At 45.4% G+C, this 13,311-nt stretch overlaps 2 protein-coding genes across 3 annotated transcripts in view; one reads left to right on the forward strand and one right to left on the reverse strand.

The window, feature by feature from the left end:
* LOC133121948 (phospholipid phosphatase-related protein type 5-like) overlaps nt 1-526 on the reverse strand; it is a 43,452-nt gene extending 42,926 nt beyond the window's left edge. For both annotated transcript variants that reach the window (XM_061231538.1, XM_061231539.1), the window contains exon 1: nt 182-526. The gene's annotated coding sequence lies outside the window, so the exon portion shown is untranslated. The remainder of the gene's footprint in view (nt 1-181) is intronic.
* Nucleotides 527-3,080: 2,554 nt separating this feature from the next.
* The window catches only part of palm3 (paralemmin 3), a 35,079-nt gene continuing 24,848 nt past the window's right edge, over nt 3,081-13,311 (forward strand). The window contains exons 1-2 of the mRNA XM_061230497.1: nt 3,081-3,086; nt 5,231-5,250. Of these exons, the coding sequence (XP_061086481.1) occupies nt 3,081-3,086; nt 5,231-5,250 (26 nt within the window). The remainder of the gene's footprint in view (nt 3,087-5,230; nt 5,251-13,311) is intronic.

The following is a 13,311-nucleotide window of genomic DNA, read 5'->3' on the forward strand; positions in this document are numbered from 1 at the left end:
TTTCTGCTGCAGCCCGGACCCACTCAGCCACTTCTGCACATGATATTTCAGAGGAAAAGCCCCTAAACCCCGTTAAACACAAACTCTCAGTCCCAGACAATGTCCCTGTGAAACACACGCCAAGTCCTAACAAAAGCACCGAGGGGAGGGGACAGCCTTTGCGCCGTAGCCATTGTCTTACCTCAGATTTCCGGACGCTACGGAGCGGATTCCTATGCAGAAGCCATTTCTCCGGCGGAGGAAGGTGTCTTTTTTTCTCTCAGAGTAAAGCGAGCCCTCAGATCCCCGCTCAGTGCTTGGCTCTTTTCCTCTCCTTTCTCTCCTCCTCAGTTAAAGCGCGCCGCCGTCCACCGCTGCTGCCGAGCAAGAGACAAAAAAAAAAAAAAAAGAGCTAAAAAATAACCCCAGGCAGCGATCCCGTTGTCTTGCTCCCCTCCCCTCTCCTCAACGAGCAACACGCCGAACAGATACCCCTTAATTTATCCGCTCAAATAGCTATCTCCGCCTAATTAATCAAGTGAGTGAAATTGCCAGCTTCAGTGTGTTTCGATGCACAATGCAGCAGCTGTATAAACGGAGATAGTGTGAGAGAGAGGGAGGGAGAGGGAGAGGGGGATAGAGAGAGAGGGAGAGAGTTGAAAGGGGAGTGAGAGAGTGTGAGGGAAAGAGCAAGACAGAAAGAGAGCAGGAGAGCGAGAGAAGTGAGAGGAGCTCATTTGTATTCAAAAGGCTATACTCCCCCCCTCCCCAGCCCCCCATATAGTGAGTAAAACCATGAGAGGAAACATCACTGACACACAAAGGAGAATGAGATGTAAGCCCGCATGGGTCAAGTGAACACACAGGTCACTCTCGTGCCCGGCCACTGCATGTGCGTCAGCGACGTGTCCCGCGCTACAAACGCCGTGCGTTTACACTGCTGCAGGTCCAGCAACGCCATGCGTTTACACTGCTGCAGGTGGAGCGATGCCGTGCGTTTACATTGCTGCAGGTCCAGCAACGCCGTGCGTTTACACTGCTGCAGGTCCAGCAACGCCATGCGTTTACACTGCTGCAGGTGGAGCGATGCCGTGCGTTTACATTGCTGCAGGTCCAGCAACGCTGTGCGTTTACACTGCTGCAGGTCCAGCAATGCTGTGCGTTTACACTGCTGCAGGTCCAGCAACGCCATGCGTTTACACTGCTGCAGGTGGAGCGATGCCGTGCGTTTACATTGCTGCAGGTCCAGCAACGCTGTGCGTTTACACTGCTGCAGGTCCAGCAACGCCGTGCGTTTACACTGCTGCAGGTCCAGCAACGCTGTGCGTTTACACTGCTGCAGGTCCAGCAACGCCGTGCGTTTACACTGCTGCAGGTCCAGCAACGCCGTGCGTTTACACTGCTGCAGGTCCAGCAACGCTGTGCGTTTACAATGCTGCAGGTCCAGCAACGCTGTGCGTTTACAATGGTGCAGGTCCAGCAACGCTGTGCGTTTACACTGCTGCAGGTGGAGCAACACCGTGTATTTACACTGCTGCAGGTCCAGCAACGCCGTGCATTTACACAGCTGCAGGTCCAGCAACGCCGTGCGTTTACATTGCTGCAGGTCCAGCAACGCTGTGCGTTTACACTTCTGCAGGTGGAGCGATGCCGTGTGTTTACACTGCTGCAGGTGGAGCGATGCCGTGGGTTTACACTGCTGCAGGTCCAGCAACGCCGTGTATTTACACTGCTGCAGGTCCAGCAACGCTGTCCGTTTACAATGCTGCAGGTCCAGCAACACTGTGTATTTACACTGCTGCAGGTCCAGCGATGCCGTGCGTTTACACTGCTGCAGGTGGAGCGATGCCGTGCGTTTACACTGCTACAGGTGGAGCGATGTGGGTCAGCCACACGCAGGTGCAGGGGCTGCCTCGCTATTTCACAATGTCTGCAGGCTAAGAGGCAGCAGGTGCACGTATGCACATATATGTCCCACATAGGTACACAGTCTGTTCACCAGGGTAGACGGGGGGAATTTCCTCCCTATGAGACCTGCATGCATGTATGCTTGTATGTTTTCACAGGCATAGTGTACATGTTGCGTTTTAATGTGGTTTTGATTTTGTATGACCTCTGCTGGGTTCCTGTGAGTTTGCGCGTCTGTGTGTGTGTGTGTGTTTGTGTGTGTGTATGTAAAAAGTGTGGCTTTGCGGCTCTGCATATTAATATCAGCGCATGTGATGCTGAGAGACAGAGGTCCCACTGTGTGCGGAACAAATTGCCTTGAAAGGTTATGCAAATGCTCCAGAAGAGGCTAGCGCTATCCAGCAATTGCACATGCGACCTTAAGACCAGAGGGTCACCATTCCAGGCAGTCTACATGCAATTTCAGACACCATACAACAGAGTGACAAAATTCTGGAAAGGAAAAATAGACTTCAGAAATGTTTATCTCTTCGTGGTGTGGAGATAATGGGACGTTGGCTATCCTTTCTCTTCTGTCTGCCCAGACTGAGGGGGCGAGAGGTTTCCTAACTGATAGCTATTGACAGGGGGTCTCCATGAAGAGCACAATGTGGATTTGTTGTTGCCATGGGAACCCTGTGTCTGTGTAACATACAAGGACAGAAATGTAGTTACACTCACACATTATTGCACAACTCTCTGCCATAATGAATGTACAGATATAGCACATGCTGCAAACACTTCCAACACAGACACAAACATAATGCACACAAGAACACTCAATGACCACTTTATTAGGTAGACCTGTACACCAGTTTGTTAATGGACATATTTAATCAGCCAATCATGAGGCAGCAACTAAATGCATAAAAGCATGCAGACATCAAGTGGTTGAGTTGTTTTTCAGACCAAATGTCAGAATGGGGAGGAAATGTGATCCAAGCAATTTTGACAGTGGAATGATTGTTGGTGCCAGACAGGGTGGTTTTTAGATGCATCAAACGTCTAAATGGATAGGCTACAGCAGCATAAGTAAGTCTAAACAGCAATAAGTCTAAAACACCAATAATAAATACCTAATAATCTGCTCACTGAGTGTACGTATTTGCTGATCGGTGATGGTCTATTATCATTGCCATGCCCATGCACAAGAGATGAGGGTGAACTTTGTTGCCAACTCTAGGTTAACCAATTCCTTGTGCCTGGTCCCCACTAGAAATAGAGGTAAATAAATAAATAGAAATCTCAAAGCAGACCCCCATATACAACCTGTAGTGGGACTATCATGCACCAAAGCTGTGCAATTCAATGCCAAATAAAGGCTCTGAGGCTGACCACACAAAGGTTGAGCTCATGCCAACAAAAAGCCATATTGCACATGACTGGCCTACAGAGGCCAGCAGACAGCGTGTGAGCACACACTAGCACAAAGACAACTCGTTCAATAGACAAACTGACAAAGAGACACACTCCTCAAACACAAGCTGTGTACAGACTACAGTGGTTTACACAAAGGCGCAACTCCATACCAGCTGACTCATCCGAGGACAGACGAAAAAGCAGATGCGCACAAAGAAATGCTGTGAAGCACAAAAATAAATAAATTAAAATGTCTGGGCAATTCAATAGGTAACAGCGAGGCTCTGGGGTGGAGGTCACGGCACACTATTTCATCCCCCGCCTCTTCTATATTCCTCTTTCTCTCACACCGTGTCTGTGTAGGTGTCTGTTATCCTGTGCTGGGACCAAGAAGTAGCCTAGCCCACCAAACTCCGTCCATTCCCTTCGGAGAGCAAGCGCTTCACACACTGCAATATTTACTTTCATTCAGCCAGGACAGCCTTTATGTTAAATCCATCTCTACCTATCCATACTGGCATGGCAAGCATCCTGCCACAAAACAGCCTCACTGAGTCAACCATTTCATATTGGCAGTGGTTGAGTTGAGTGTCCCTCTCCAGCACGCTGAAAACAACTTTAAAATATATTTAAAATATATATATTTTAACTAAATAAATAAAAACTACACATGAAGGCTGAAAATATCTGAAATAATTTTTTATCTGAATGAATTTTAGCATGTTAGTTATATTTCTCTCTCTTCTAAATGTAAACTAACTTTCATTGCTACAAAAGGCCAGATAAGGCAAGATCTGAATCCAACAACCATTCCAATCGACAAAAGCCAGTTAAATACTGCTGATCCTGAGAAAGGTCGAACATTATGCCAATATTCTCTATTTGAAAAAAAACTTAGTACCCTAGTGTAAAATCCAGCAATGTCTAGCTTGTAATACCAGCTAATTGAAATTGAACTGGTCAAACCATGTCGAGAAAAGAGCTGGTCTAACTGGTCAACCAGCTACCAGCTGTATTTTTCAGCAGGGTAGCCTACAGTGGAACCAGTAGCCCTAAATGAATTTTAATAACACTGAACGAGGAATGCTGCTGGGACAGCAATCGCATTGACTTGTGCATGTTTGCTGCTGATTTGGATGAGCACTGCAGTTGAAAGAATGTCTTTGCGTGACGACACAACGGACACCTGGACGTGAAATGCGAACCGCCCTCGTGACTGCTCTCTCACACGCACCCACGCAATTCCTCCGGTTCAAAATTAAACTATTATTATTAGTTTACCAAGCGGGATAATGCGGGCTAAGGCGATGCTCGCCTCAAAGCAGACGTTCTGCCTGAGCGCAGCCGCTGAGATGAAGCCCCATTCTCCGGGCTTTCGTTTTTTTTCTCCATTGGGGATTCGTTCTGGACAATATTAAGGACATGCATGATAAGGGTTATGTTCAGTAACACGTGGTTGACCCTCTTAATATGATGTTCAGTTTTATCCTAAAATAATTACATTCCTGTTTCGGCCAGTGCATATACGCAATAGCAGGCTTGGCCTAATATAACAGGTTATAAGGCACTGTCCCCCCTTAATAATTAGCATACCGTGGTTGCAACAGGGTTTGATCTATTATCTGTTACAATAACCAATAACTAAGCCCTGAAGCAATTTGGGGATATATGGATACAGATTGTGATCGGCTTTTATTACTGCCGAAACCATTATTTTGGATTACATAATAATATTGTAGGCTACACGCCCGCTCGATTAAGCCCACTCACCCAAACGTTAAGTAACATAATTTAAGCCTTCAACGTGCTTCCAGAAACTTTTCAAATATCTTCGTGGATTTTTAAAGACAGTAGTTTTGTCACCACCTGCGAAAAATAACAAGAAAAAAAAGCACCCCTTTTAACAAGATCGCTAACATTAGCCATGTAAAAGTGGGCCGGTCAGACCACAGGAACGCCAGTCAGGTATGACTGGCTGCTGTAGAAGCGCGGCGTGCCGCTGTTAATATTTGACACGTACCAACTTGGAGGGAGAGACCAGAGAAGCGACAGAAGTAGGCTAGGCTAGCCTAGCATTTGAGAAACCTTTCGTATTTCACATCATAACCTACGCTCCCTCAAAAGTTGCGTGTATTCATCACAGCGCGAATGCTAGATCTGGATCATAATATAGCCTACTTTGGATTTTCATTCGGACAAAGATCTCAGGTGTTTCTGTTGCAGAGGAACCCTTTGTACATACACGCTGTATACAACTATTTGGATTAGATTCAGAGCTTATCGTCTATTAGCGTTACGCATTTTTGTGTTTTAAATTTTTATTTTACGTTATTTTTAACATTCTGAGTCGGACCTCTTTGCTCCATCGACTCGAGTAAGGTAAGGAAGTCAGTTTAGCTGTGCATGGGTGATCTAACTGTTAAAGTTTCCTGTATGTCTTGAAGTTTAAACCATATTAAATGCGGTGGTTTACCGAATTATTTTATCCTTTACCACCAAGTAGGCTGGCAACTCACGCATAATAATACTAATAGCCTTAATAACTGAAGATGTCTCGCTCTTTTTTCGAAGGTGCGCTAATAGCTTTCCTGAGCTATCAGACTATATTCTTGATGTCTCTATAAGAAAGTGTTGTCTTCACACGTGTCGTTCGACTGGATATTTGTAGTTACACATTGACTAGTTCATACTTCAGCAAATGAGGCAAGGTCGGTAATACAGATTTTTGGCAAAGCAATCCTTCCCGGGTTTTGTTAAGTTTTATAATTAATGCCATTTGACAAGTACATGAACGTTTCGGACGTAAGTATGGAACAGCAAGTGTGCTCGCTGTGCTGTTTCCCGTCCACCAGGTCAAATAAACGATATGTCGTGCTTGTGCTTATCTTTGAAGGTCGTGTGCTTCTCACCTCATTAAAGCTGTATACCCATTAACCTTTTTATCACCAAGTCTTGCTGTGAATGGAAGGGCGTTGGTAAAGGCATCTGGTAAAACCAATTGATGCATCTAGAATAAATGCTTGCAGATGAAACAACCTGAGAATTCGAGTTGACAGAATTATTTGAAGGCATAGATTGAGAGGGCTCATCCAAAGCAGCTGCAGCCTGTAGACCAGCTCAGCGCCTCGGAAAAGAAATGGGTGGCTTGTTGTGATGTATGGAAAACGTAAATCCATAAAATTATATGTAGCTAAAAGTGCTTAAGATGTTCTGATGGACGGGATCAGTTTTTATCGTGTGTAAAATCTGTAACTGCCTTGCTACTACAGCATTTTGGCACCTCCCCCGCACAGACTCCTCAAGAAACGAAGAGAGCCTGAAGCTGTCACAGTGAAAGAAAATGCTGCATTTTAACTCACGGCCTGGGTCATGAGTAGCCAGATTGAGCCTCAGGCTTGCCGGGCTGACTTTAAGGTACCCATGAGCTTTAGAGGAAAAAACCCCCAGCTCAGAACAAACACGGGAATGGAGACAGAAAAGTCACAGATCAAGGGACTGCTCTGGCGTTTTCATCTTGGCAGGCTGTAACTCTTCTTGCGGTTAAGATACTTTCATAATACTAAGAACCTAATCCAGGTGTGTCTGACAGAAAGAAAAAGCACTGTCTGGTGACGTTTTTCCTCTTGGTGCCATCGACAGGACTGAGTTCACTCGTGTTGTGTTGTGTCGTGTCGTGTTATGTTAGCTCTGACCGGACAGGCACATGGTCACAGAGTACGTGTGGCACACTGGCAGTGCTCTGTTAAATGTCGATAACATAGTACTGATGGCATTTCTGCAATAAAGACCTCTATAGAAGATATAGGTGGTAAAGGTTCCTGGTTCCTTGTTGGTCTGGAACAGTGCCTGGAGAAGGACCTGTTTTTATGATGGATGTGACCTGCGCCAGGGGGACATTCCTCGCCGGTGTTGTCCTTTCTGCTGGACGAGTTGGTCTACCTCTGTGTCATATTTCTCTCACACACTGCTCTTTTGTTGCAGTTACACTTAAACATTTACACACACTTTTCATTTTCTGAAAATATTGCTAACGGAATTCAGGTGATTGTAGTTATGTAGTGAGGGGAACTGAAATAGCTAGAGAGGTGAAGAATACTAGTGTTTATATTCCCGGTTGGTCAGGTGGTCTATGGTTCCTGTATGTTCAGGCACAAACCTACCCTGCAGGTTGGTTGTGTGTGTGTGTGTAGTGCATCTGCATTTTTTGCTGCCTATTTTGCATGTGTATTGTTTGTTGTGTCGATCCTCACATTAGCCATTACTCTGTACCTGAGGTACCATATCCAAGGAAGAGTTGTTTCTTCTTGCTTTTGCCCTTTCTCATTCTGTCTGAATAAGCTGCAAGATGTCATTTTGTTTGTTTAGCCTGGGAAAGTTGGCTAGAGAAAATCCGTTTCCAGACTCCCACACACAATAGCCTGCCACTTCAGAGCTGTAAATCCGCTCAGTTTGACGACAGGTGGGACTATAAAAAAAGCGTCTGCTTGTTACTGATGAGGCTAGACCTGAAAGTGTGATTATAAACAAGGAAATGGCTTCTCCTGACATAACAGCGGCTCACCTCCTGTTATTTATAAGGTTCTCTATCATTCATGCTACATTACACTCTGATAAAAGGGCCTACTTTTGAGCGAAGTTGATCCTATAACTTAAGGTGAATGCAACCGTAAATCTAAGTTTGTACGCTTTTGTTTAGCGGTACTATTTAACAATGTTACTCGTTCCCCAAACAGCCTTTTTCAGGAAGTCTCTCTCTCTCTCTCTCTCTCTCTCTCTCCCCCCCCCCCCCCCCCCCCCCCTCCACACATTCAAGCCTACCTGGCTTGCACCGTCTTGGCTTCAGGCCACACAAAACATTCCTTTGTGCTGTGCGTTCACAGGTACAGCAATGCAGACAGGCTCATGAGCTGGGGCAATGCCAGTCTATACTGTACCAGTGCAGTGCTGAGTGCGCTGTGTGCCCTGCCCATGTGCCCAGTGGACCCTGACGGTGGTCTGGAGAGTCCTCTCTGTCCTTTGTGACTGAAAAGCAGGACACTTGTTCTGAATTAACTTTGCACAGGCATCCGGAGCGCCCGACACATTGCTGTTCCCCCTTCTTCATTCCTTTAATCTTTAATCTTTGCTGACAGTGTGAAAAATTGCTCAAACTGGATGCTATTGCATACTATAGCCTATGTGAAAATTCTCGCTCTCGCTATCATTGGATCCAGCTATCGTATCTTCAGATACAGCTGTCCGACTGACCGAGTTGACCTTACTCACCGAAACTCTGCAAGTGAAAGTACGGAGTATTTCAAAATATTTTTTAAATGTAGAGAAATATATACTGTATATCCCTCTCCAACCTGTTTTACTCCAGTTCTGCTGAGATCTTTAATTATGATACTCATGTTGTCACTTGGATTTAGTTCACTCTGAAGTTCTCAGTGTTTGTGTAACGCACAAACTTCTGGACCAACGACAGGAACAAACCAGGGCCAGTCATCAAGCTGTTTTATGATTAAGATGAACCCTGTCCTTCTGCACACATATTTATTAACCCTGTTTGGTTTATAGTTAATTTACTGACGCAGGGGTGTTGGAGGTTACAGCAGATACATTGCTGTGTTCTGTTACGTTGTAAATGCTACGGCCAACCTTTATATAAAGCAATCAGTAGTATGTACAGAAACAACTCTGGAACCACAGGTCACTTGTTAGAATGATTAATGATTTACAATATAGCACAAAAGCATTTAACTAATAGCAATCAAACCGCCACGTTAAATGCACCATAAAATGTTTTTTTAATAGAGCACATTGGCTCAATAGTTTGGCAGAGCTTCAAAAAGCATTGGATGAAGTAGCTAATGTTCTGTAAAATGGCACGATGCAACGGGTTTGATAATTTATTATGCCATATTCTGAGGAGGGAATGTAAGACAGACTGTGTTGCCAGTTTATAAAAGTTTGTTTTACTTGCTTGTTAGCAAAGTGCCCATTTTTAAAATAATAATGTGAGCTGACTAAAAATATTGTGAGTTCCCAGTGAAATGCACAGCATAATGTGTAGCCACATGCTAAATGATATAGTTATAGGATTAAACATGTGAAAGATTGCTTCCTCTGAGTGGTGTTGAGATGAAAACCTCGTTTGGCTTGCTTCTTCATCATCATCCTGATGAACTATCCAGACACTGTTCAGCTCTGCTCTTTGGCGTGAAGGCTGGAACACCTGCTCCTCTGTTCTTGATGCTGGCTGTAATGGCTGAACAGCTACTCTATGCCCATCCACAGGAGAGCTTTGTGGCAAAACCCTTCATTGCAAAAGCCGCTTGATACTGTTTAGAGTTTGACGTCATCTTTTGCACATGGTGTTCCCTAACGGGAAATGCTGGAGTTAAACTGTGAGTAGTGAAGTCAGTTTTCATTTTCATACAGTAATCTTCACACCAAGGTGTCCCACGGAACTGAATAGGCAACTATTTGCAAAATCCAAAAGCAGGGCAAAACTGTTACATAAAAGTGCAGCCATTTTTCCCCCCCATTGTTTTTTGTGTTAAGCCTTCGTTTCTGGATGTTTAATCTTAGCTGGAGGGCTTTCACAGCAGGAGTACATACTAGCTCGTCCCGGCTGAATTGAGACCACACTGAGGTACAGCCAGTATTTGGAGACCTCATCTTTCGGGTGAAAGGATCTAGCTGCTGCATAGTTCTTCAAGGTAGGAGTGCCCTTTCACATTTAAGTCTTTATATGCGGTACTGAAGACTGGGGCCTTTGAGGGGACTAAGGCTATTCGGACCCCAGGGAAAATGCATCTGCATCGGAATAAGGTGTGATTGCCCTGGTTTCATTGTCGTCAGCTAGGCTAAATGCTAAACGTGGGGGTTTCCCAAAATGTCATGCATCTGCACCTTCCCACCGACATCGCCTCTCTCTGCGTGTGGGCACATATCCGATTACCAAACATGCGACGATGCCAGTGGTAAAACGTGTCTCTCTGTGGTGATTTATTTTTTGATGAATGCAGTTGCAAACGCCTATAGTTTTAGTCCGCCTAAAGCTGTTCTGATGCAACTTCTGGGTGCCAGCAGACTGCTAAGCTTTGCGAAATTACCTTGCCAGGAGGCATGCGTTCATTCCGTTTCTACTGTGGGCTCCGCTCGATTACATAAGCGCAGAACCAATACGTGATAACGAGTCACAAGTGCCTCCCCAAACTTGTTTTAGTAAAATGCAAATCTTGTTTGCAGACAGGAAAAGGAGGCTGTGATGAGCAGTGGCATGTGGAGGCTCAGGAGGTAACGGCTGTTCAGCCTGCACTATACTTCTCGTTCCTAGATTCTGTTGGCGAGAGATCGATTATAACGGTTGGGTTTCTTGCCACAGGCAGTCGAGTAGTTGCGCTGTACCTCTATACGTGTGCAAGCGTATTGGCATTTGCTTATTTAAACAATCTGCTTGTGTGTTATTGGAGGTAGCTCTGTTAATGTATACCCAAAAGTTTGTCAGTCTGCTGGCAGTAAGTCCATTTGTAGGCCCGTGTGTGTACCTGTGAGTTTGTGTGTGGATGAGGTGTGGGTACTTTAATTGACCAGTGCTTGTGGTTTATGTGTGAGTGTATCTCTGGGTTTTTGTGTCTGTTGTAGGTGTGCGGAGTGTGCTTGCCTGTGCGTGGTGGTGGTGTGTGTTTACGAATGTCTCTGGTATGTGTGTGAGAGTATCTGGGGTGTAGTGAGAATGTGTGTGTGTGTATGTCTGCAGCAGGGACGCAGTGCAGATCTCCTCTGAGGGTGAGATTTGGGGTTAGCTATCGGCATGCTCAGCACGCAGGGGCAGTTGAAGGTGTCTTGTCAGAACTCGTCGGAGCAGGTGGCCCCCACTGAGAACCCCCCCCCCCCCACACCAATCCCCTTCCGCCCTCCCACTCGCTCTCCTGGGCTACGTTCTGGCTCCATTTCAAACGTGAGGATTAGCATTCGTTCAAACCACATAAGTGCCTGGAATTTTAAAACCGTGGGTTTCTGTCAAGGACGGCGAGAAACATAACCGTGCATAAAGCAGCGCGTTTACCGGTCTTCATTTCACCGCGCCGCAGATTGCCACGCGATTGCTATGGTTGTATTTATCTCCTGGAGCCATCAGGTAATCCTTCTGGGGCTTAAATAGGTGGTCTCAGGGTTTACGGGGCTCTGAGACGGCCTGATAGGCGTAGGACAATGACGGAGACATTCTGCACTGAGGTATACCCTGCGTAAGGGGAGGACCACACTTGCCCAGACGCTGGGTGCCAGAAGAGAGACACTGCAAACAGCAGGCCTGACCCTAGTCGTTGAGCTGCCTGGTGTGGAGGGACTTACAATGTGGGAGAGCCGACCTGGCCCAGCCTCCCTTCCTCTTCCTGCCTCTATTGGCAAGTGTCAGGGGTGTGGAAGTATTGAGATTGATTGAGTGTTACCTTTGTTTTTTTTTCCCCCCAATTATCTGTGAGTACACTTCCCCCAATTCACAGAGCGTGCTTAAAGACATCATCTATTGCGCAAGTACAAATAAAGACAAATTAATCTGTTGTCTGAATTTTAACATGAATATTAATGTGTTTTCTTCCGAGCACGGTAATTAATGTTTGTGAGTTCTCTGCCTTGGGAGAAGATTTAAAAACAGGATGAGAAATTTGATTGGATGCTTAACCAAGCGTGCAGACAAATCGGAGCCGCCTCCCACAGGAAAATAGAAAAGCCACGGTTATGAGCCTGCTGGTGCAGTTTATTTTTAGATCCTGTTGAAGCGCTTCATCCCATTTAAATGCCAATAGATTCTGTGATGTGAAGAGTTATAACTTGAATAATTGTCGTGTGAAAACATGTCTCTCTCTTCTTCTGGCAGTGGGGGGTCCTCAGTGTGGAAGTGAAGGTGTGTGTGGGTGTGAGAGAGACAGAAAGAGAGAGGGAGTTGGTACTTGTGTGTGTGTGGGTGTTTTTGTGTGTCTGCATGAGTAGGTGTGTGTGGGTGTGTGTGCGTGTGCGTGTGTAGCAGGGTTGGTACTTTTGTGTGGCAGTATGTGTGGTGACAGTATGGGTGTTTGTATGTGTGTGTGTGTGTGTGTGTCTGTCATTGCCTCTCCTTTGGTTAAGTTAATGAGCACTGTGTGTGTGCGCACACAGGCCCTTTTACACATGCATCGTAACCTATAAATGTTCTGCTGATTCTGCATGTCAGAGTCGGAGTTCTTTTTCCGTGTACAATGTTCCTCCGATTTCCAGGGATGGGACCCAGAGCCATTTACGGAGATCTTCCACCGTGGCTCTGTGTGAACAAAAGCAGCCACATTCCTGGATAAAGCTCGCTTAAGGTTGTGATGTTCTTATGCGAGACCTTTTGTTTCTGGCACAATTTATTTAATAACCAGTCTGCTGCTCTGAATCTGCCCTCTCAGTAATGCCGAAGGCCTGTAGGAGTTGTAACCTTCCGGACTGAGTGATATTTGTGTCTGGTTCACACAGTTGCTCACTCATTCATACAATTCATATACGATTATAGAAATGTATATAAATAAGTAATATAATGAGAATAATAACCCTTCACATTGTTTATCGAATTAGATATTTAGGATCCTGTAACTGAGCTAACTTATAGCCTAGAAGCCCATAAGTTATCTTAAAGCTATTATTCTTCAACTGTGTCCTGTTATTGGGTTTACATCTCTGCCAAAACCTATTATTCAAGGAAATCTGGCCGTTTTAAAGATCAGCTACTGTACATAACATTAATATTTGTCCTGCATTGCTTCGGGGGATAGACTTGCCTAATCTATGTGGAACGGTCATGTCATATCATGTCACGACTCAACACGGAAATTTTATGTGTAGGAAACTTGTGTGAATGGGATAAACCGCCTCCTAACCCTACCTAAATAATTGAACATGGCAATGTTGCGGGTTCCGTGAGTGACAGGGGCTCTGTAGAATACACAGGATCATCATTCTTGGGCATAGATGAAGCACGCACGCACACACACACACACACACACGTACACACCCGTC

The sequence above is a fragment of the Conger conger genome, chromosome 2 (genome assembly GCF_963514075.1).
Source record: "Conger conger chromosome 2, fConCon1.1, whole genome shotgun sequence".
Taxonomy (NCBI): domain Eukaryota; kingdom Metazoa; phylum Chordata; class Actinopteri; order Anguilliformes; family Congridae; genus Conger; species Conger conger.